This window comes from Caretta caretta, chromosome 8, assembly GCF_965140235.1.
Source record: "Caretta caretta isolate rCarCar2 chromosome 8, rCarCar1.hap1, whole genome shotgun sequence".
Classification (NCBI taxonomy): domain Eukaryota; kingdom Metazoa; phylum Chordata; order Testudines; family Cheloniidae; genus Caretta; species Caretta caretta.
This window is the reverse complement of record NC_134213.1, coordinates 65,251,611-65,276,308: the sequence shown is the minus strand read 5'-3', so window position 1 is coordinate 65,276,308 and position 24,698 is coordinate 65,251,611. Positions and strand designations below refer to the sequence as shown.

Sequence of the window (24,698 nt, the reverse complement as noted above, 5' to 3'; positions counted from 1 at the left end):
CCACACCATACACACCCCTTCGAAAACAATGAACAAAAATAAGAATTATTTACATGTTCTAACATGCGTTTACAATGCCTAATATTTCAATGATACATGCAAAGGACCAGCAAAAAAGCAATGTCTATCATGTTGCAGAATTAACAATAAAGTAAATAAAGCCTCAAAAGCCTAACAATTAGAAATATATTTTGAAGATTTTTTGATATAGTGCAATTATATAATACATTTGAATATAGGAAATAATATAACTGTTCTGTTCTCTAAAGGTCATATTTAAGTACCATCCAGGTAAAACTTTTCAAGTTACTGAAAATAATTTATTGCCATATGGAAATTCTAAAAATCATCTGAGGAAAAATATTCAAGTAGGTATTTATTTGGTCATAAAAGATGGCGATACAGATGCTGTTTCTGTAAGACATGCCCTGCTGTCTATTCTATTAAGTTCTTCTAAAATTACTTCGAAGTAATTACTTCAAAGTAGCCCCCCCAAAAATAAATACTCCAAATTCACACACTGTATTTAATGTACTGTACACAAGACCAAAATGACAAGCTCAGAAAATAATTTTTGTGAACTGCAAGTCATGCTTCTTCCTATCTGATAATTTTAGATTTTTTTCTAGATTATAAATTAACTGTAAAAACACATGAAATATTTTATGCACTAACTGCTTACTGAATGTTTCATTTATTGTTTCCATGTAAACATAGTCCCAAGTTTAAAAAAAACCAAACCAACAATTAATGACATCAAAATCAAGCCATTCTCCTCAAGGCACTCATCCTGAAATGAGATTAATGTTTCTATTTGTTCTTGTGTGAATCCCATCCATTTCAAAAATGGAACAATGTAAGAGCACAGATATCGGTGCTAGGGGATCCCCGTGCAAAATCAAGTCCCAGATTAGGGCCAATCCTGCAAACATTTGCTACCAGATGTAGTACTTACTACTGTGAATAGTCCCCATCACTGACAGTAACAACTGCGTGCAGAACTGCAAGTTCTTTGGGGCAGAAATATAATTTGCATATATAAAGATATCCACATTTATGGCACTGTTTTAATGTGAGTGAGTGAGAGAGAGTGTGTGTGTGTGTGTGTGTGTGTAAGTAAGTAAGATACTTAATATAAAAAAACTGAAGGCAATTCACCCTTATGTGGTATTGGCTGTTAGGGCTGCCTGAAACCACCCACCTTATTAGCTGGTGCTGATCTTCCTGGAAAATGTTAAGTGAGTTTTGCTGACTCAGGGTATGCGTACACAAGTTAGACATCCGCAGGTGGCTCATGCCAGCTGACTCAAGAGGGGCTGCTTAACTGCAGTGTAGATGTTCCGGCTGAGGTAGCAGCCTGAACTCTGGGACCCTCCCACCTCACAGGGTCATAAAGCCCAGGCTCCAGCTCAAGCCCAAACATCAACTCTGCAAATAAACAGTGTGCAGCCCAAGCCCTGCAAACCCGAGTCAGCTGGCATGGGCCAGCCGCAGGTTTTTAATTGAAGTGCAGACATACCCTCAATGGAGCAGATGACTTATTACCTCACCTGGATATATAGAGAGAATTTAAGTGTAGGTAAAGGAATCCAAAGGGAGAAACCCTAGATGCCACTATGCCTAGAAAGAAGAATTCAGCTGAACTTTGTTCTTTTATTGTTCATTTCTTTATCAATAAAGCTGAACTCCAAGAAGGGGGTGACTTTGGACTTCAAATAGATATCACTGTCTTACATAGCGGGAAATGTACCTGTTCAAAATATTATTTAACACAAGTTTATATTCTGTAGATCTGTAAAAAGATAGCTACATCCTCATATTTTGTAGTGTAATTTAGGGGCCAATCTTGCATGCCTTTCTTAAGGCAAAACTCATTAATTTTGTAGGAAGTTTGCCATACGTCTACTTTTTCATTGCTTAATGTTAGATACAGGTATGTATACATAAAACTAATTTATGTCTATATTGTAGAGATTAACAAATGTATCAGAGTTCCGTAATTGCAAGCAAAGAAAACTGAAAATAAGCCAATCTTTTTTTAAACTGCTGCTTCAAAAGCTATGCTCATAAAAATTAAACCAAGAAGTGATGAATATGTGTGCACTGTAGTCTCATTTTTTTTATTGTTAGTCAGATTTCAGATAACCGCAAACAAATGAAACTTGAGTTAAAAAATATACTTCAATTGTTTTTCATTAACCACATACTTTCAATCAGTTCTATTACATATGCTGAATGCATATATGCATTGTTTTCATAGTTATATTTTGTTAAAGCCAGTTAAAACATTTAGAGAAATTTAGAAAAAAAATGCGCTTCACATTAGACATTCAAGACTATGATCCTTACCGAACTAAGCCTAAAATCTTCAACAAATTACTATCAATGTCTTTTTAGAAAATTCACTGAAAAGCAAGTCTTGATCAGGTCAATCATAACATTTTGAAATTACTGAAAAGCTCACATAGCTAAATATAAAAATAATGCCATCTATACTTATATTTGGCTTAAAAGCAGCTTCTCACTAAATGGCTATCTCGTTAAGAAGCAAAATATAGAGATGAATCCTAGAACAGATACTGATACATCTAATAATCCAAAAGCACATCAATGTATTAAGCTTACTGGATTTATCAATGTTACCTCATATAGCAGACAGCCTAGAGACCAGATGTCAGATTTGAAGTTGTATCCATTTTCATGTATTCTCTCCGGAGACATGTAATAAGGCGTACCCACTGCAATAAACACAGAAGTATTTTTAAATGAAAAATATTGCTATCCTGAAATCTATACCATTGTAAATACTGTAATATTTAGGGTGCAAAAGTATTCTTATCTTATATATAGATCATGCATGATAATAAATATAAAGTCATGCATAACAATAAAATACAATATTTTAATGTGAAGATGCATATGTAGCAGTTGAAATCACACATACAAACATACATGTATAAACATTTTAGCTCTGAAAATGTTACTATTTTAATTAAGATGTTTTATTTTGAATTATCACTAATTTTTCTGTAATCGAAAAAAACAGTAAAACACTTTTAAAGTGGTTTTTGTTTTTTGTTTGAAGCAATCAAAAAAATTCCAAACTGAACTCTCTGAAAAGAGATTTAGAAGAATTCTCTAAAACTTTAAATCTTCAATAAATTATTTCTTCTTTTTAAAAATATTTTAAAGCTCAGTGTTGACTGATGGGTATTAACCAAAAACAAAGTTGCAAAAAAATAAAGCCAGTGGAAATTTTTGGTTTATCAACTTATTCCCAACTTTATTCTCAACTCCGCTGCAATTTTTTTTTTTTTGGAACAACAGTAAATTAATAAATTCAAATTTTGACAACTGAAGACAAAGACATTCACTCATTTTTTATTTGAATTTTGTTGGGAATGGCCAAGTAGTTATTCTTGGTAAGCAATGTGTACTGAATAGGAATGAGCTGAATCTAATAAATATTGAATTTACTTTAAGCTAAATATCTTATAAATTAGAAGAATATTTAGATCAGTACATTAACTAATAAATGGCAACATTAGTTTTTTTAAAAACTAAAAGATTACAACCCCATTCCGTTTTATTGAGTCTAAATCCTTAAAAAAAATAATTCTCATTTACTTTTGCCTTTCAGAACTAGAGGTTGAGATAAATTCTCTATATGAATTTTGGCAGCAGAGCAGATATCACAAGTTTGGATAACCAAGATTTGCCTTTATATTTAAAAGGCAAGATGTTTCGCTTCTATAGAAAAAGCCATTTGATCCATATTTTTGTTTAATTATTCCCAAAAGTGTGCTTTTTTGTTTTATTGTTCTCATCATAATGTACTACGTTTTTTGTAAGGGCTGAGGACTCACCAATGTATTATCACACTTTTTCAGTAACAGAGTAAGATATTTCTAGGATTTCCAAGGGTGAAAATTCTAATTCTCAAAATTAGAGATATTGGTACCATACCATCACAGTCAGCCCATGCCTGCTGGTAATTTATAGTTTTGTCTAGGATGGAAATTTAACTTTGGGAACAGCACTGATAACTACACTCTAGATCAATGGAGGCTCAGAACAAAATCTTTTCTTGGATATGCAGAGACATGTGGGTCCTATATTGTATCACAAGGAGGATTTGGTCCTGCAAATGTTTAAAAAGAGACATCCTCACTTTCCGGAAAAGGAGGGCATCAGCTCAAACTCCACAAATTATCTCTCAGCATTGGCCTGAGTGCAGAATCATCACAATTGTGAATCAAGAGTTTAAAGAAAGGTGGGTTGGGGTAGAAAAGAGCATCTCAAAATGACAGATTACTGAGAGAAAACCGTCCATCCTCTCAGGATGTTTATATTTACTCACAACCAAGGACGGTCAAGAAGGGATGGTCTCTTTCCTATGAATGGGAGGGTTGATGGTGGGGGGAAGTTTTACAAACACCAAATTCAATAACACAGCCAGAAGAATAAGTAGAAGGGAAAAGAATGGTTTATTTAAACTTTTAGACTGTTATTCCACCCTAACTTCCCAAGAACAATATTTTTACAGTACGTAAGTTTAATGATGGTATTCTGACAACCTAAGTACTGCATATGACATAATGCCATCTATACTTACAGATGGCTTATGCGTTTGACATTGTTTTTTATTCCAACATACCATGTAAATTTGCCAATTTAAAAAAAGCAGTGAGAAAAGGAAACTAAAAATTGTAATTACACAACAATTTGGCTTGATATACCACAGCACATTTCATACTTTTATTATCCTTTTGTACAACTGTTAAATTGTATCTGAACTCAAGATTTCCAGAGAAAACAATGCCTTCAAAACTTTCACTCTTTGCACCTATTAATAAATATCATGATTTAGTGTTCTGATGCACTTTCTGTTGGCACAATTCATTTAACATTGAAAAACAAGTTTAATAGTAATCTGGCTCTTAACAGGTTACAGATCTACAGCTTTTGTTGCTCTAAAACATAAAACAAGTAACTGGCAGTGAGAAATGTGCCAGAAAGAGGCTTTACAGAATCCGCAGGGGGCAGCTGAAAACACTGAGGTTTGAAGGTTCATAGTTTACCAAAAGCAAAGGTAATTTTAACCAGTAGCTCTGGGAAATCTGCTGATACATTAGTGGTTTGATATGAGTGTGAAAGATTGATGATAGGGAAAAAGAAGAACAAATGCTAGCATTTTACAGAGTTTAGCCTAGTATAACACTTTAACTGCAATACAAACTGAAGCCTCCAATGACCAAGAAGTGAAACAAAGCCAAGATATTATTATAGTATAAATTCTTCCTCACTGAATTCTCAGAAACCACCCAAAGATGTCGAAAATAGTTATATCCCTTTAAAATCAGCTTGTAGCATGATACAAACAGAAAACAGATACATTATTTTGATACTTTAAACACTAAAGGCATTACAGCATATTCTAAAACATAAGAATACTGAGATTCTTCTAGTGTACTGCTAGTAAACAAATAACAGATTTAATTAAAACATGTTATTTTCCTAAATCATTGTTTTTGTATTTAAAAGATGTTTTCATCATGAATAACACTACGAAGAAACATTACTTTCTTCACCAACAGAAAGAGGGAGTGGGATGCTAGAAAAGAAAGATCTAATACATAAAGTAGATCAATATTTGAAAAATTATAAAATCCGTAAGTTTACTGCTCTATTTAGTTAACGCAGCTTTAAAATTGGGAAATTCTTTTTAGTAAGGTCTATTACTATTAAATAATAATGGAATGGCTGATATTGGACTGAATTAATGAAGAATTAAGAGGGTAATATAATGCCCATGAACATGGATTTCTGGGAAACAGATTTGTCAAACTAACTCGATATTTATTTTTGATAAGATCGTCAGTTTGGCTGATAAAGGTAATAGATTTCTATAAGGAATTTGACTTCATTCCACACTACATTCTGACACACACAAAAGATTAAAATCTCAATAACTGAAAGGTCTCAAAACATAACTATAAACAGAGAATCATCATTAAGTGGGTGTGTTTCTTCTGGCATCCCACAATATCAGATCTTGACCCTATGCTATTTAACATTTTTGTCAATGAACTAGAAGCTAACAAAATTATTACTGATAATGTTTGTAGAGGACATAAAGACTGGGGTAGTGGTAAATAGTGACGACGACAGGTCACTGGCACAGAGCAATCTGGATCACTTGCAAAGCTGGGCTCAACTAAACAATATAGATTTAAACACAGCCAAATGTAAAGTCATACATCTAGGAACAAAGACTATAGGTCACGCTTAGGATGAGGGATTCTATCCTGGGAAGCAGTACCTGAAAACAATTTGAGGGTTATGGTGGCTAATCAGCTGAACTTGAGCTCCAAACCTCTGTCCAAAAGGGCTAAAGAAATTCTTGGATGCATAAATGGGAATTTTGAGTAGGAGTAGACAGGTTATTTTACCTCTGTATTTGATTCTGGTGCAATCGCTACTGAATAGTGTGTCCAGTTCTGCTGTGCACAACTCATAAAGGATGTTGTAAAACCGAAAAGGCTTCAGAGAAGAGCCATGAGAATAATTAGAGGATTGGAAAACATGTATTATAACAACAGACTCAGGGAACTCAATCTATTTAGCTTATTAAAAGAGAAGATTAAGGAGTGACAATTAAAGTCCGTAAATACATACATGGGGAACAGAAATCTGGTAAGAGGGCACTTCAATTTAGCAGACAGAAGTATAACACGATCTAATGACTGGAAGTTGAAGCTAGACAAATTCAGACTGGGAAAAAAGCACCATTTTTAAAAAATGAGGGAAATTAACAAATGGAACAATTTCTATATACTCTATTCAGCTGACTGAACCTGAACCTGAGTAAGACAGAGATAATGCTGGAGGGAAGAGGATAGTATTTTAAAATTTTGCAGCCACGGTTCCGTCTCCTTTGGTTGAAGAGACACACCCACAACTGGTCAATTCAGACCATGGTTTAGGACTTTTTTTTTTTTTTTAGGACTTTTTTTTCCTGTGTGAGAGCTCAGATTCCTCGCGGACACTGAGCTCTCACACAGCAGCATCTGTAATTAACACTTTCCATCATCTCTAGTTGGCTGTAAGACTCCATCCCACCAGATGATGACCTTGCCTCAGTTATTCACTCCACCTCTCAATTGGACTACAGCAACATGATATGCCTGTGCAACTTACAAAACTAACTAGAACAGAAAGCAGCAGTGTTTCTCCTCAGCAACAAAGGCAACCATACGCACGTCAAATGCGTCCTTCACTCCATATAATGGCTTCCCAAAGTATTTCAAATCAAGTTCAAGGTTGCAGTTATTATTATCTGTATATTATCAGAGCACTTATGAGCCCTAGCCATGGACCAGTACCCCACTGTGCTAAGCGCTGTACAAACAGAACAAAAAGATGGTCCCTCCCACAAGGAGCTTACAATCTAAGTATAAGACAAGAGGCAGCAGATGGCTAGAGACAGACAGATGGAGGAGTACCAGGAAACAATGATATAATGTTAGTCACCATGATAGACAGAGCTCTCAGCACACCAGAGGCTTAATCATTATCAAGACTTTTGTAGGCATCATGGCAAAGGAGCACTTAAGGAAGGATTTGTAGGAGGATAACAAGGTAGCTTTGAGGATGTTAACTAGGAGATCCTCCCAAGTATCAGAGCAGTAAGGGAGAAAGCACAATGAATCTTGTTTGAAAATTTAACAAGACAGTGATGGAGGCTGCATCATGGGCCAGTTGGAGGCAGGAGTTGATATCTCAGTAACAAGTAAGAGATGGTAGGTCAGGTGAGGACAAGCCAGGAGGGCTCTGAAAGAGATGATAATTAGCTTATGTTTCATGTGATACAGAAGGTGGAGCTAATGAAGGAAAGAGGGGTGACAAAGTTACAGGTTAGAAAAAGGATCTTTGCAGTTGTATTCTGTATGGATATAAGCAGGGCAAGATTGTTTTGTCAAGGCCAAAGAGAAGGATACTGCAGTAATCGAGATGCAAGATAATGAGATCCTGGATGAAAGAATTTTAGCTGCGTGGATGGTAGGAAAGACTGTTTATCTTAGAGATTCAGACAAAATCTGTAAGTTTAGAGATAGCCTGGATGTGAGGATGTACAGAGAGGTGTTGAAGGTGACACCTAAGTTATGGGCCTGAGTGACAGGTGGGAAGGTGGTACTGTCCAAAGTGATCAAGAAAAGAGGTAGTAGGGAGGGTTGGTTGGGAGGTAGGCGAGATTAAAAGCTTTCTTTTAGTCATATATAGCTTGAGCTGACAGCTAGACTTCCACAAGACATGAGAGACAGGCTGAGATTTTAGTTTGGACAGAAGGAGAGAGGTCTGGGTAGAGACGGTAGTTGAATTTGTATTTGCAGATGAGATTACCCAGAGATAAGATGTAGAGGGAGAAGAGAAGACCAAGAATAGAGCCCTGTACAGCCCTGACAGAAAGTTGGGGGAAGAGGAGAAGGAGAAGGATCCTGCAAAGGATATGCTGAAGGAGCAATTAGAGAGGTAGGAGAAACACCAGGAAACGACAGAGTCAGAGAAGCCAAGAGAGGCCAATATTTCAAGAGAAGAGCACAAGTGAAAGAGTCAAAGGTGGCTGACAGGTCAAGGAAAATAAGGATGGAGTGATGGTTCTAAGATTTGGCTACGAAGAGGATGAGAGAACAAAACATGTGACAGGTGTTAGTCACTTTCCTTAATAAATACACTACTAGAAGATGGTCAGATGCTACAGTGATGAGTGTGGTATAAGAATCTACGGAGAACAAAATGGCATAGACTAGGTATACTAGAACCCCATGATCCCTCCTGGACTTTATGAATCTTTTGGATTGGTTGGCATTTGTGCTCTCAAAATAGCATCGAGTCTTTTGCCTTAGTTGAACATGTGTACTCTGTAGATCAAAGAATAGCATCTCATTTTTTATTTTATTTTGCTAAACATTTAAAGTAGTTCAAAATTGCTCCTCCTCAGAATGAGGTGAATTCAAAGCACTGCCAGCCACTAGCCTCATCCATAAACTGAGATAGTTAGTTCTGCCAAATTATGGGCTAGTTTGAAGTATCATATGCATGCATGCCATCTGGCCCTGCCCACATCAGAAAGGGATGTGTGCATGCCTTCACTGCAGCATTGTCTTCCCAACTCCTGGACCCACAGAGGATCCATCACAGGGCCAGAGATCAATGTGTAAGGAGGAGGAGCAGGGTCAAGGGTAGCTGCATTATCTTGTCTATGGCCCATGTTCATTTTGTATAACCATCCAGATGTAGGTTGGAACCCTGACAGGATAGCTCCATTGGCACTATGATGCCATGGGGATGAAAGTCAGGGGGTGCTCAAGCCAATGTGGCATCACTGGAAAATGCAGATGGCCCTGTGCTTTCAGTGCACCTAGGGCGTTTTGCAGGGTTTGGGGGCCTTTCTGACCTTCCTCCCCGCCCCCAGAAAGCGCTCTCTGGCCATGTATGTGGAGGTTGTGAGATATTCCGCTGCCTAGCAGGAACAAAGCAGCAACCTAGCAAAGTTTCACTGAAGAAGTGAAGTGCTCTATTGCTTTTCTATTGAATTCTAATCTACATTCCTGAACTCTACGGCTACCACTAACACCTTTAGTAGATTTAACTTAGAAGTGTAGGCCAAGGGAATAGTCACATATATAAATCTGATTTGGAACTACAACATGACTACAGGCTGGCACCCGTAGAGCCATGTACTGGCATGCTGAGAATGAAAACTCAGGCTGATCCTTGCTTCTAATAAAGGCCATAAGGTGTGCTATGGAGGAAAGGCATTCAGCTCTGGAAAGGTTGGTGGAAAGAAAAAAATGAGGGAAGTGTATCTTTATTGTTCTGAAATACCCTTCTAACCAACCCAGGTGCAGTGCATTCTAACTTCAGTGGGTATTATGACCAGCCTTCTACCAAAAGGGAGATTGACTCAGTGGTTTTGTTTGTTTTAAAAAGGAAGAATCTCAAAAGTTAAATACACACACAACAGAAACCCCTACTTGTTTGATAAGGCTATACAATTAATAATGCCATTATCTAAGCCTAGCCAGACCACTTTAACTATTGAAATTTGCTTTAAAATCCTTACATTTATTTTGAAGTTTGAATAGGTTTTTTTTTAAGTTGCAATTAAAAGCAATACCATTTAAATTTAGAAGTTATATATAGTTAAGGAGAATTTTAGTATATTTCTTTATATATGTGAAAACCTGAATATACTCTGCTGGTGTAGTTAAAAAAAAACATCTCTAGATGAAGACATAGATTGGTGATTGGACAAAGTTTTTAGTTCACTAATTTTTTTGTGTGTAGGAGGGTTGGAGCGGGAAATAGCCAAAAGAAAGGCCACTTTCAAGAAAGGGTAGTTTGGGGAAACTAGTAACAGAAGTACCAAGAGAAATGAAATTCAGAAATAACAAAAGAGGATTGTATTAAGGATATTAGGAAAGTGATTATGATAAATCAGTGCTTAGTAGATGTTATAAAGTTGATATCAGTGTTTACAATGTACGGTCTTACTTTTATGAGTTTATAAATCAGCCACAAAATTTTCTCCCCCAGGCTGAGTTTAAATTATGGAAAGAAAAAAGAAGCAACTCCCTACCCTGCAACAAAACCCAGCACCCCAGTTGAAAAAACACCTTTTTTGCTCTCTTTCCCTTTCCTGCTGATTCTTAGGTTTGTAAAAGAGGACTTGAAGATTTTTTTTTTTTTTTTAACCACCTAGCTCAGTTTCCAAGCACCTTGCAACCACTCCCCCATGGTGAACCTAAAAAAAAAAAAAAGAGTTGAAACAACTGTTTGTCTTTCCTACCTTTTTGATTTATAACTCAAAGGAATAGGCCAGCTCTTCTCCCTCCATCACTGACTTTTGCCTCCTCTGCGATGCTCCCTTTTTACTGAACATTGTAGATCAGGACTTTTTGGCTCCCACAAATAGAGTACAAGAATGTTGGTTCCCACTACAGCCTGTTCACATTGCTGTTTTATGTACTGTATTTTATTTACAGACATTAGCAGGGCCTAAGCCAGGACAAGTAACATGGAAGAATGCTGCAATATTGCCTCAACTGGCCACTGGCATATTATAGCAGGCAAACAACAATATTTTTAAATAAAATAGTATATTACCTAATCTTGACTTGGAGTTTTTTAAATTATATCCAAAGTCAAGAGAGAGGAAGCCTGGTAAAAAGAAGATGCCCCACTATTTTTGTTTTTTATATGGGGTGACATGGACTCACTTAATCTCAGTTTTTCCCCTGTAATTATTGTTGGTGTTAATATGTGGCAGTTTCTGCTTATAGCAGGAATCTATAATAAAAAGGAAAAACTGGAATGTGTAGATGAGTGTCCCAAAGGTTTCCTGGATGACAGGGACTTGGCTGATTATACTGCCAAAATTATAGAGTGTAAAGTCTGCTTTCTGAAATGAGAGTTTATAATACACTTGTTTTGGCTCTTTAAAATCCAGCAATTACCTAAAGCTCCCTGAGCTCTTGGATACTATTAATCTGAATAAAATTTTTGTCATGGGTCTTATAGCCTTGGCCGTTCTCTTGAGTGGTTTTAAGGCTGCTGCAATGCCCTTTGAAGTCAATGGCAAGGGGTCTATTGAATTCAGTGAATAGTGCATTAGGCCATTAATGAGATAAACACAAGTTCTTTTTCTGACTTGCTCCAGAACATGAACTACAACTAGATATCCTACTAAGCAATCCTGCAAAATTCCATTGGGTATCCTAGAACAACCTCTACCTTCACAGTCAATGAGAAATAATCTGCTTTCTTGGGATTAGGCAGTCATGAGCAGATAGATATTTTTACAGTATAGGTTTAAAAAGTTTTAAAGCAATTCTCAGTTTAGATGGCCAACAACTTCTAAGTGGAGATTCCCATTCATTTTGTATAATGTTGTTTAAGATTTGATTTACTGAGATTCTGAAGGATTTTGAACCCCTAATTTATTTAAGATTTTGGATTTGTAACATGCACCCCTCCACACACAGCTTCAAGCACATATATATAATTTAACCAATATATTTAACTTCCTTTTCCCCCCCAGAGTAAACAGAACCATCCCCTAATACAATCTATCAATTAGTTATCTGTTCCCACAACAACTTCCCTTTCTAAATATAGATTACCTACTGAGAACTATTCCTCTTTACGGTACTTATGTTTAGATTTAACCATTTGTAGACTATCCCTCAACACTTTAAAAACAGAGAATCTCTGTGTCTCCCTTGGTATCATTTTCTCAAGAAGTCTATTCCATTTCTTTAGATTTTAAATAATCTCCTCAAATGATACCCAAAAGATGTGAATTTTCTGCAAATGCTTTTGGTATGATGAATATAATGCTACTCTTTATGACTGATCCAATTCCCATACAAAAAAGAATTGGGTGTTTTTAGATGTTCTTTTGTACTCTTAGAACTCAAAAAATATTCTCCCACATTCTTTTTTTTTTTTTTTTAAAGAATGTTTGCTATTCAAAATTCTAAATCCTGATCTGCCCATCCCATTCTCCCTGGACACTACAAATTGGAGGCTGGGGTGCAGGTCATCATGCTAAATAAAAATCCTATTATGTCTTCACAGGGAATAAGTATCAAAACATGATATACTTTAATTTGTAAATTATATATTTAAGAAAGGTAATTTTTTTTTGCTATTTTGCATTGTGTTTACAGGAACCAGATTAGGTAACAGAATATCTGTGCTCCATATGCAGCTCTCCCAAATTGGCTAAATACTATGTAACCATATTTTGTCAAGTGACAATGTATCAGTCTAATTTTGGTATCTAATCTTTTTAAACAGGAAGATGTACTTATCTGGCTTTAAAATGTCATGATATTTGTTTTGTTCTGTTAGAATATGAGCAAAATCTAATTTAGCAATATCGAACCTTTTACATTTCATATCTCCTGAAAGTGCATGTCACCAACAAATGTTCCACATTCCATTTATAAATTCATTTTGCATACCCGATTATAGTATTTTTTCCTCAGCTGATTAAAGGGTCAGCGCAGTCTTTAACCCTGTTGAAATTCATTCTTTAGTCTTACTTTTTATTACACCTCGATAAAATGCTCTGTTTACAATAGGTACGGATTTGTTCTAAACAGACATCTTTTATTAAGTAGTCCGTGGGCAAAGCAACAGGAAACTGAGTGTGAAACAGGTATCATTACAGCTTAATACGGTTTGACCAGGGGACTAACAACTTTATTAAAAAAAAAAACAACAAAACAAAACCAGTTGGGTTAACACAATATAAAGAAATTACGTCTACATGAATAAAATTTTATCTTATCTTGCAACAAAATCATTTTGCATGATATTCTTACCTAAAGAATGTGCAGCTGTAGTTTTGGAGCTGAAAAATCGTCCAAGTCCAAGGTCTCCAAGCTTTACTACTCCTGTAGCTGTAATGAACACATTAGCTGGCTTTATATCTATGAAGAGAAAAACATTTTGCAGTGTTATCAATAAACCCTACTGCACCATCAATAATACATGTAATGAGTCTTGTAATTTTGTATAATGTTAATCAAATCAAATGACAGTACTGTTTAGAAAATCTTTTAAGCATTTAATAAAATGTGAATTCGGGATTTTAAAAATTCTAATTAACTTTTGTGGCTATAACTCAAGTTACTTTTACTGGTTGGGCTGATTTCACTATAGAAACAAAAACTGAGCAATGAAAAACAACAAATAAAAAAAGCAACACAAAACAGTTTTAGCTCTAAAACTACAAAATATGCACATGCTGATAATACCTATTGTTATATAAACTATTTAAGTCTTAACCCTGCCCTTTGGAGACAACAGCAGCATTTTAAAAAGGTACCTGACACTAGTCTCCTAAATAAGTTTGACCTGCTTTTTTTTTTAATTGTCAAGTACCCTCAGCTGTCACTGAGATCAAGAACAACAGCTCAACAGTTCAAAAGCAGAACTTTTGAAAATCAGGTCAAGTTTATGTATGAACATAACAATAGGCACCCTTCTTTAAAAAAATCCTGATCTGCATGATTTTAACTTTTGTTGGAAACATGGAAAATGCTACTATTCAATACACTACCATTTAACTTACTTAAGGTTCCCTATAAGGCATGCTTACCATGTGAGAACTTTCACCTCCTCCTTTCCACACACTTACTTTTTCAGGCTTTTGGCCTTTCATCCATGCATGTGTGTTTAATAGGATCACAAAAACAGCAATTTGCAGGGGTGGCTGGTAACTAGGGACTGATGGGTCCAAGTGTGGTTTATCTATTGAAGGGTGCATGGGAGGACTTAGACAGAGGTGAAGTTCAGAAGGGCTAGTGGTGGGAGGACAGACTGGGGTGGGAGCTAGTGATGTGACGGCATTGAGCCAGGGGCTGAATAGGAGGGGGATGCAGGGCCACATGTGGACAAGGGGAGGTGGGTGGGTGAGTGGGGGTGCAGGGCCACATGGATTCAGGGGGGAGTAGGGTGCAGGGACAGGGAAGGAGGGGTGGCTGAGTGGGGGTGCAGGACATGGAAAGGACAGGAGTGCAGGGACACATGGGGACAGGTGCAGATGTTCCTGACTGAATGGGAGAGGCTAGGGGTCAGCATGGGGAAGGCTCCCCAACTCCCTAACAATTCCTCCCCCAACCAACAAAACCCCTGTTCCATACTTCTCCCACCCATACCCAACAGCCCTCCAGGTTCACTCCCAGGCTCCTTCCCATCAATTACTTCCCTCTCAGCTCCTCTGTTACCCCTGACTCCCCAAAGACTTTGCACTGCTTCTGAGGGGTGTGTGAAATACATTTCTGGATTGTAGTTTAAATGAATTATTACTCAAAGTTCGGTATTAGTATGCCTAGTAAGGAATCTATTTGTCAAAAAACATTTCCTGAATCTTTTTTGTTGTCTCTATTGCTATAGACATACTCGCTGACAGGTATTTTGAAATAAATTACCAAAATAATTGAAACTGGAGTGATTATATTGTGTTGTTTTGACAAATAAAATATGCAGAATTTTAAAATATTGTGGGCAGAATTTTTAATTTTTTGGTGCAGAATTCCCCCGGAGTATCATATATCTTTTAAAAAGAAATCCTTTCTATTTTTAAAGTTACTTATAAAATACTGCAATAACACACACATTGTGTTAGCTACTTGTCGAAACTGACTCTTTTAATATGTTATTTGGTATCATTTGCATTGAACCTCCCAAGTTCTCTCATATATTTAATACTTGTTAAAGATGCAATATCTATGATCCTATGTTACCTCTATGCATGACACGACGAGAATGCATATGTTCCAATGCACTGCACAGCTGAACAAAGTACTTCCAAACTGTCCTTTCAGGAATCAACCTCTTCTGTTTCTTAAAATGCTTTATAAAAGAAAACAGAGAAGTATTGAAAACCTATTACAGAATTAACTGAGAAAACAGGTAAACTCTTAATTAAAAGCTATTAAGACAGAGCTCACTTAATTTGAGCAAAAGTTTCTAGGGCTATTTCCAGATATGGAAGTTCAACTTCTCCCTGAAATAGTAACATATAATACACCAGCACAGGATGTGCTGACATTAATCAACAAATACAACACTATACTGAACGTTAAGCTGTTTAAAATAAATCCGCAGTCCTAAGAAAAGTTCATATAATGTTTATTTAACAAAGTTACATTTTTCAGAGGAAAAAAAGCCTCAGTGGAGGGAAATGGGGGTGGAATGTTGTAGTACAGAATCAATCTGCCATATAATGGATAAAAGCCAGCAGTAAGGAAAAGTTACTAAAGGAATTCTCAAAATAAAGAAGTTTTCACCACCAAAATTAATTTCTATAGGCTTTTATTCTCATGAGCCTAGAACGAAGAAAAATACCAACGATACACATTCATAAGCTGTCAAAATTATGTAACTCAATTTTAGAAGCCATAGAGTATGTAAAATTGGGAACACAGGAATTGTGTAGGTCTAAGAATTTAAAATACTTCAGTCAGTCAATTTGCCTCTCCTGTTCAACTTTTTTCCAGTTAAACGGCTACACCAGGTAAAATTCAACAATGTTCATCTCTTTCAAATACTGTATTCAAGGATGGCAAATAGCAGCCGAGTTCTCCATAACTGCATATTGAGAACCCATAATAGCCAATTCTAGAACATGAAAGTTTGACAATTTTAAAAACTTTGCTGCCAGAGGTGGGTAGGCTTAAATGAAAACTTCCCCAGAAGTCTGCTGTTTGTCTATCTATACTTGAGACATATATTACATACTTAGTTTGATAAGAAGGGCAAGCAAATTAGAAAAATCTTTTAAGGGATCCTAACAATCATACAGTAATCAGATCCTCTACTATTAAAAACAAAACCTTACAAATTATGTCAATAAAATACATATAGTATCAGCATTACACTTGACAGAAAGGTCATGTACAGATCAGTTATCAGTGCTGTAAGGAAGCAGCGATATTTTGTTCAGTGTCTTTAAAAAAAAAGGCAGAAAAACTGACTCTGTAGATAGGCTGCATCCTAACGCAACAACATAATGTCAGAGAGACCGGTATTATTAAAATAGCAATAGCAAAATATACTGGAAATAAAGGAAATCATAAAATTTCACCAAAAATAGTAAGTTTAGTTCAAGACTATGTCAATATAAGTTTTTATTCAAACGAGCCAATGCTTTAAAATCAGTTCTTTAACTATAACTTTCATTCAGATTTGGATTCAATCCAAACAAACACTGTGTATCTGTTCTCCCCAGAGCTGAATTTGCATATCAGAGGATTGTTTGATGTCAACGGGAAGATGGAGACCAGGTTTCTTTTCGTTTATAAACAAATACACAATACTATGTAAGTATACGTACATGAAAGCATACTTCCTTGATTCAAAATGAATTCTGAAAATTATCATAATTATAACTATGTACAATAAAAAAAATCTTCAAAATGTTCTTAAATAAACTGAACTTTAAGTACAAGCAAGGATGAAAAATTCACAAAACAAAGTATGCAGTTTTTTTGCATCTTATCCATAAAAAACCCTTTAAAAGTATAATGCACGTTTGTAAAAAAATAATTTTCTTTTAACATTTCATTCATTTGCCAGCTACACCGTTGTAGCACACTGTACACAAAATTCTAAAGAAATAGCTTAAGAATTCCAGTGATTCAAGCATTCCACATTCATACAAATATGTGAAAGTGAATTGCTTTTGGGGTATTCTGACCTAACAAAAGTATGTTACTTTTGCATGACATTAACATACTCCTTTCTGAGGTCATCACTAATATTAAGTTGTTATAAATGTGAACTTTGATTTATTACTCATGTGAAAAGGATGGCATAAACAAATCTGTTCTTTAAGCAAGCATTTTATTTAATAAAGGAACAAAAATGTTATTTTCACTTGCTTACACTTAAAAATACTTCAAGTCTTTTAAAATAAATCTTCATAATAGTTTGAGGGGTTATCACCTTGTTTTTTTTAATTTCTGGCATATTTTTAATGTTTCCTTGGTCTGCCATGAACCAAGAAACAAACAATGAATGAAAGCTTGCGATATTAAAGCAAACTGATTTCACAGACACCAATTTCCAAAAAATAGCCTGCTTTTAGGGAACAGTTTTATTAAGAGCTTTGGTTTCTGCTGAGAGGAAAAAAAAAAAGAAAAAGAAAAACTTTTGCTCACAGCTTTACCTTTTCACACGTCTATTCTGTGTTGATGAAACACTATCCAGTTTCTTATGTGTATCTTACACTGTATGGCATCTTTTTAAGCATATTTAAGGAAAAAGAAGAGGCACAATAGCCCTGTTTTAATGTTTGGTGTTCCTTCTAGTCCTCCTTCCTTTTTTTTTTTTGAACACTCTATAATGTGAAAATGCAATTGTTCTGATGGTGGCACTGTTGGCCATCTCCTAAGGAAATGCCAAGGTACAAAGGACATGGACAAGAAAAATACCTCAGAATTGATTTCAGGTTGTGTCCGCACCCACTGCCCCTTTGGGAAAGCAGAATTTTAAAAGTTATTCTGTGTAGAAGTTGGACCCCAGTGTGGATTGATTGAGACAGAAAAAATCATTTTTGCTTTTACTGCAGGACTGGACTTTGTTGCAAACCAGAGAGTTTTCAGATAGCCTGATATCAAAGTAACTGGGTAGCTCAAAGTGACATGCTGTATAGCCATTGAATCCAAGCAGCACTTATTAGGGGCATGGAGGCCACATGGAGGGCACAACTGGTAGCCAAGTGGCAGTAATGTGTTCTCAGGATGTCTTCTTGTGCCCACTTCCAGTTTTTTTTCCCAATCATTCCATACCACCACCACTTCCTCCTCAAAAATCAAAGGGAATTTACTGCCCCAAAACATCAACAAATAAGAGTTGAGGTTGACTGGGAATGCCTTGTACCCCTACAGAATGTTAGCTTGAAAAAACAAACAAACAAGCAAACAAATAAATGCACTTATACTTAAATCTCCAAAAGGCATGAAATACCTAGTCAAGGTACAAAACCAGCCCTGTTTCACAACCTTAATTCTGCCCTTTTCAACCCATCCCTGACAGACATTGTAGCACTGTCTCCTTCCAGATGATATGGAACAATAGTACAACAGGAGAAACTGTCAGAGCATGTCCTCATTAAGGCAAATTTGAACACCAGGTTGCTATGCCTGGCCTATCCTCAACCACTGCACCTATTCTGCACAAATCACTCCAAAGTTGTTAGATGTTACCATCCCTTGACCTCTGTCCTAAGGATTTCCTCTGGAATATTACCTGTACCCTGTAATGTATGGTCATACATGCTATTGGACTGTTGCTACCTTTTGGGGAATCTGCCTGTATAATTTATGAATTCTGTAAGAGGTTATGAACTCTCTGTATGTATCTTTACCAAGGTGAAAAATCCATTTTGCACGTGAGGCTAGTTGTCCTTCCAACTCCAGGCTGGAATTAAATTCTAACAGGGGTAGGGACAAAGCAAAGTCTAACACCAGCGAGTAATTTAACTTAAATGCAAGACTACTATAATGTAATAGCGGCTAACAATAGATTGGCTCCCAACCAGAACTGATTGATCACAGGAGAAGTTGCCTGGGCTACAAAGTCTCATGCTAGTAGTCTGTGATGATCTGACTGAGGGACTGGAAGGTTATAAAAATGGCAAAAGCTACTTTATTGGCTCTGTTCTTTGGGATCATTTTTCTTCAGGTCAAGAAGGCGGCAAAGCAACCCAGCATGTAGGGGGCCTGATGAGGCAGGGTACCCTGTCTACCTTCCTGAACACAGATGGTTCCCCAAGGGAATGGTGAGCTAGTGAGGGGCTAAAGCATTGTGTTCAGGATGTTTGTGGTATTCTAAATGACCTTTACACTCTCGTGTGGCATGTGAGTAAGTAAGAGCAATGATGTCAGTGCAAAGTATGTATGTGTGTTATATGCTTCACAACTTGCTACAGGTCTCCCGAGAGAGTTGGAACAGGAAACCATCAGGCTCACAACTGGAGCTCTCGGTGAGGGCATGTTTAAGCAAACAGGGAAGTCTGAGAGGTCACCGCTGAATACAGGCTAGGCCTCAGGAGGGGATGCCAGACAGAGGGTCTGTGCCCAGTGACTGTGTGGCAGGCCCTAAAAACTGGGATAATGGCTGTGCTCCACTCAGGAGACTTAAGCACCTGGGGACCCATGGGCTGGGTTCCCTCAAAGCGTCTAGGCAAGCGAGGGCCCAAGAGGGAACACTTGATTGGGACATCCGACGACAGTTTCAAATCCCCACAGCAATAATAGATCATGCTCTTCTACTTGTACAAATGACATAACTCAGCACAGAAATGGGGGATTCAGGACCCGTTTGGCTGCAGACGTAACTCTCTTCATATCACAGTGTGAGTTATGGCAATTGGCTGCAAGTAATCCTTGTATCAGGCACAGTTGGAGTATAAGCAGATGAATGAGAATACTGTGGGACAACACACCACATGAAGTGGCATCATTTAGTCATTCCTCATGTCTGCTTATTAAAGGACAGCCTAGCTGAAACACACTTACAGTATAGCTACTGTGGATCTAGCCACCCCCAGGGGCAGAGTTAAGGTTGTTGTGCAGACCTGATGCGTACCCTAACAATCTCCTGGTTTTCAGATGTTTAAGTAAGTGCATTTGATATTCTGTAAGGGTTGGAGACATCACTGGTCATCCCAACTTGGTGTTAATTAAGTTCTAGGGCAGTGAATAATATTGACTGGTGGGTTTTGAAGTGGCTTACAAAGCCCTTCAGATCAAGTGATAAGTGGCATTCAGCCATTCCAGTCTGACAGCAATTCCATGAATGCTGGAAATAAACATGCCCACCTCACAGAAACCCTGACTGCCATCAGTTGTGTTGTCTGCAAGCTTTATTAATGGATTTCTATTTCTTTTAAGGCCATTGATAAAAATATTAAATATCACTAGACCAAGAACTGACCCTTGCAAGGTTCCATTAGAAACCTTCACTCACTGAAGATTCCCATTAACAATTAAGTTTTGTGATAGCCAGCCAGTTGTTAAGTTTTAAGGAATGTGGCAGACTATGCATTACCGGAAGTCTTTAAAATGAGACGGATATCTTTCTGAACAAAACATGACTTAGTTTAACCACAATTTATTGGGCTCAGTGAAGGAGTCACTAGATGAAATTCTCTGACCTGTCTTATGTAAGACTGTCACTTCTAGTCTTAATATTTATGAATCTATAAAAAAGGAAAATGAGATTTGTGACATTGTGTTCCTGCTGCCTCCCTGCCTCCCCCCCATTATCTCTAGAGTCCCTGCAATAAGGTTTCCACTGAAACTGCACTCGGCTTGGCCTTCTCCTGGCTAAGTCTAAGGACCTATTCTCTATACTCACCTTTCTTGATCTACCTACCACTTTTGACATGGTCATTCCCAGCTTCTCGCTCCCCTCCTGTTCCATTATCTCCTCCTTGGGTTTTCTTGACCCTTAGTCCCCCCTAGTTCACCTCGACCTGTTCCCACTTTGGGAGAGCGCCTCTGGGCTCTGCCCTTGAACCCCTTATCTCCCTAGACTTTATTCCTGAAGGGATAGAGTGGACTTTTTGCAGGACTGAAAGATGCAAATTGCTCTAGGCAAAAACTCCTGGCCAGAACACAAACTTCTGAGTAACTGACTTCATGATCCAACTTCCTTTTTCCTGTAGCCCCAACCCCAGCTTCACAAATTTCTGAAACAGTCATAGGGCCCTTTTCAGCACCAAAAAACTAGCTGTGGCAGCAGGCTCCCCCTGCTGAAGAGTTGCCAGACTTGACTGTTCCCCCTTGCTACTGGAAAAACATCAGGCAGAGCTACAGGTGATTCTGGGATAAGGACCCTGGTACCACCATTCTCCATTTTCCTACGGAGAGTGGAAGGGAGCAGACCTAGGAAGAACCAAAGGAAGGATTTAAAAAAAAAAAAAGAGTGGGATGAAATACTGATGAGCTAAGGAAATCTTAGCAAAATGTGTTTTCTAAAGAAGTGAGTAAATATGATGTGGGCAACAGGGAGGAAAAGAAGAGATTGCAGTAGTCAAGACAGGAGATAGAGGGCTGTGTGGCCAAAAAGGAAAAATAAGATTTTAGAAGTGTTTTGGAAGAAGAACTGGCACGATTTGGGCACTATTTTTAGTGTGCAGGGCATGGGAGAGGGAGTCATCAGAAATTAATCCTTGTATTATAGACCTGGGTGTTAAGATCAGAGTCCCACGTTGTCTGCAGATGCTCCACTGTAGGTTTTCTGTATTTTTAAAAATTATATTATTGTTTTACCATGTACCACATTCTAATTTTGATATTTTATCAGAGAGATGGCATTCTAACAGATTTGCCTGGGTCTCATCAGTTCTGGAATTCAAATTGCCTACCGTTGGCATTGGAATCAGTTTTTCTGACCAACATCCCTGGATTTCCTATCCAAAACAAAAACCAGAATTTTCATCCAAACCTAAAGTCACTTCTCCTAGCAGCGCGGATCTCAGCAGTATTTGCTAAACAAAACAAAACAAAGATTGCTCATACTGTAGTTCAACATTTAAAGAGTCTCAACTGGCCTAATGCTACAACTAACACAACAAAAGAGACTCTTCTGCATATACTGGACACCTGAGAATATCTGCTGTTGCTAATAAACTGAACATATACAAGAGAAACAGCTACTTTATTATACATGATTTGACAAAGTATCTATTCATTTTCTTTCAATTACTTACATTTTAGTCATTTTTCCAGCATCTAAAACTAACTTTTATAGAGGTATTTCCATAACAAAAAAAATCAATAATATTACATTATATATTTCTTTGTACTTTATGAAACATCGGTAAAAGTTGTTTGTATACTCAGTTACTGAAATACAGTACGTTTTTCCCCCAAGTCAGGAGAGAGTGCCTCTGATATGAAATACTTCGGTCCTACAAGAAAAGGAGTACTCAAGCCACATCGGATGAAGTGAGCTGTAGCTCACGAAAGCTTATGCTCAAATAAATTGGTTAGTCTCTAAGGTGCCACAAGTCCTCCTTTTCTTTTTGTGAATACAGATTAACACGGCTGCTACTCTGAAACCTGCCATTATAAGAGAGAATTATTTAAAATGCTTTGATGTTTTCCACTTTTTAACATATACAGATTCTTCTATATGCATACTGTATAAAAATACTTCAGTAAAAGGAAAAAGTTTATGCCCCTTTTTTTCTTCTATTTGGCACTAACTCTTCTCTCACTACTTCTCTTGCTAATGACTCATGGTTCTTCATTACTTTCAAAAGTCTATATAATCTATGAGGGCCACTCCATTTTCTTCTTCTCAAAGCCTTGAGACAGCCACACTTTAGTTTTCTGAATTTAACTAGGATTCCTGGAAGTTTCTGACTGAACCTCATTTTAGTTACCATAGATTTTCCAACTGGACTAATCACTTTTCCAGTATCAGTCTCATTTACTATCTTTCCCTGCAGATCAGTCCGTCCATAATCACTCAGCTCCCCTGATGCTTTAAATCACTCTTGAAAGCAAAAACTTTTTATGTTAGAGATGGATATCGTCCATTGAAAATAGAAAGTTTCATCTTAGAGCCAAGGAGGTGAAATTTCAAAGCATTGCATCATTTTAGTTCTCTCTGCAGAAAGACTCAGCTGAGCCAAGGCTTCTTAAAATATATAGCAGTATGTCCAAGTTCAACAGTTCTTGTTTACATACAACTTTTCTTTCCAATAAACCCCCTTGAGGAAATTGGTACATCATCAAGTGGAGGGAAAGTTTTGTTATAAATTATAGATGATCCTTAATAAAACCAGTGGCAAAGTACAGTAAATACAGCAGGCTCCCACACTAACCCTATCATATTTAGTTTAATAAAAAAATCCAAGAAACCTTCCTTCCCCATTCTCAAAGTGTTTAGTTATACAGCACAGAATTACTACTGAAAGTGAAGTTTTTTCACTTCACTAAGTGATAAACATTATAGAAGAGCAAGCAATAGTTCTCTGCTCAAATTATTTTGCATAGAGCATTTTGAACTATTAAGAACTATTTTTCTACTCCTTAAAGGTGATATTCAGGAAGCAAATTAAAGTTCTAGGATCTGGGGGCAGCGATGGGGACAGATGCCCCCAACAGGTTTGGACAAAATTAAGTTTCATTCCAAACAGTTTCTAACATTTCTAGATATAAAGATGACCTCCTAAAGAGGAATGAAGCAGCTGTCCTTTTTGAGTCTAAAAGCAAGCAAGTTTAAACAATAATTTTAAGAGTTATGCTTTGCCACACCCACATATCTGGGCTATTGACACTAAACTATTTAACTACTGATTATTTTAGCAAAGTGCTAGTACGATTATTCATGGTTACTGGATGCAGTGGTGGACATAGATGATGGCAGATTCCTTCTCTCCCCCACAAAGACACAGCCAAGGCTGCAGGGAAAATCTACTCCCTTCTCCTCAGCATGCATACACACCTTTAACAGGTTTCAGAGTAGCAGCCGTGTTAATCTGTATTCGCAAAAAGAAAAGGAGTACTTGTGGCACCTTAGAGACTAACCAATTTATTTGAGCATAAGCTTTCTTGAGCTACAGCTTATGCTCAAATAAATTGGTTAGTCTCTAAGGTGCCACAAGTACTCCTTTTCTTTTTTGAGCTGTAGCTCACGAAAGCTTATGCTCAAATAAATTGGTTAGTCTCTAAGGTGCCACAAGTACTCCTTTTCTTTTTACCTTTAACAGGGTAAGCTGATACTCCTGACCTTGCTCTAGTTAACAGCCCTGAGAATGGAGAAGCATTCAGAAGCCTGTCATGCTTCCAGGTAACACAAGGGTGGGAGGTGGAGGGCTAACGGGAACACAGCCTGCTGCAGCTGCATTATCCAGCTACAGTTGGCCCATGGCCTCCCACCTACTACCCCCCATTTTCACTGCCTGATAGCTATCCACTGCAATACAAGACCAGCATTAGTAGAACTCAAGTTAGCAGACCCCAGGTTTATTAACCTAGGGCTTGAGCGAGCGAGCACATTCATTTATAACCCCAGTTTAGGAATTGTTGAACCCTGGGTTTCAACCTGGGACTCCAGAGTCTACAGTGCATTATGTGGGCCCAAGTCCAACCACCCATATC

General features: G+C 37.3%; 1 protein-coding gene across 8 annotated transcripts in view; it reads right to left on the bottom strand.

Annotated features, from left to right (window-relative positions):
• Positions 1 to 24,698, bottom strand: part of NEK7 (NIMA related kinase 7) — a 127,006-nt gene that overhangs the window by 19,047 nt on the left and 83,261 nt on the right. For all 8 annotated transcript variants that reach the window (XM_048860436.2, XM_048860440.2, XM_048860431.2 and 5 more), the window contains 3 exons: positions 15,321 to 15,429; positions 13,395 to 13,502; positions 2,644 to 2,738 (listed from right to left, as the gene is read on the bottom strand). In XM_048860436.2, coding sequence (XP_048716393.1) covers positions 2,644 to 2,738; positions 13,395 to 13,502; positions 15,321 to 15,429 — 312 coding nt within the window. The remainder of the gene's footprint in view (positions 1 to 2,643; positions 2,739 to 13,394; positions 13,503 to 15,320; positions 15,430 to 24,698) is intronic.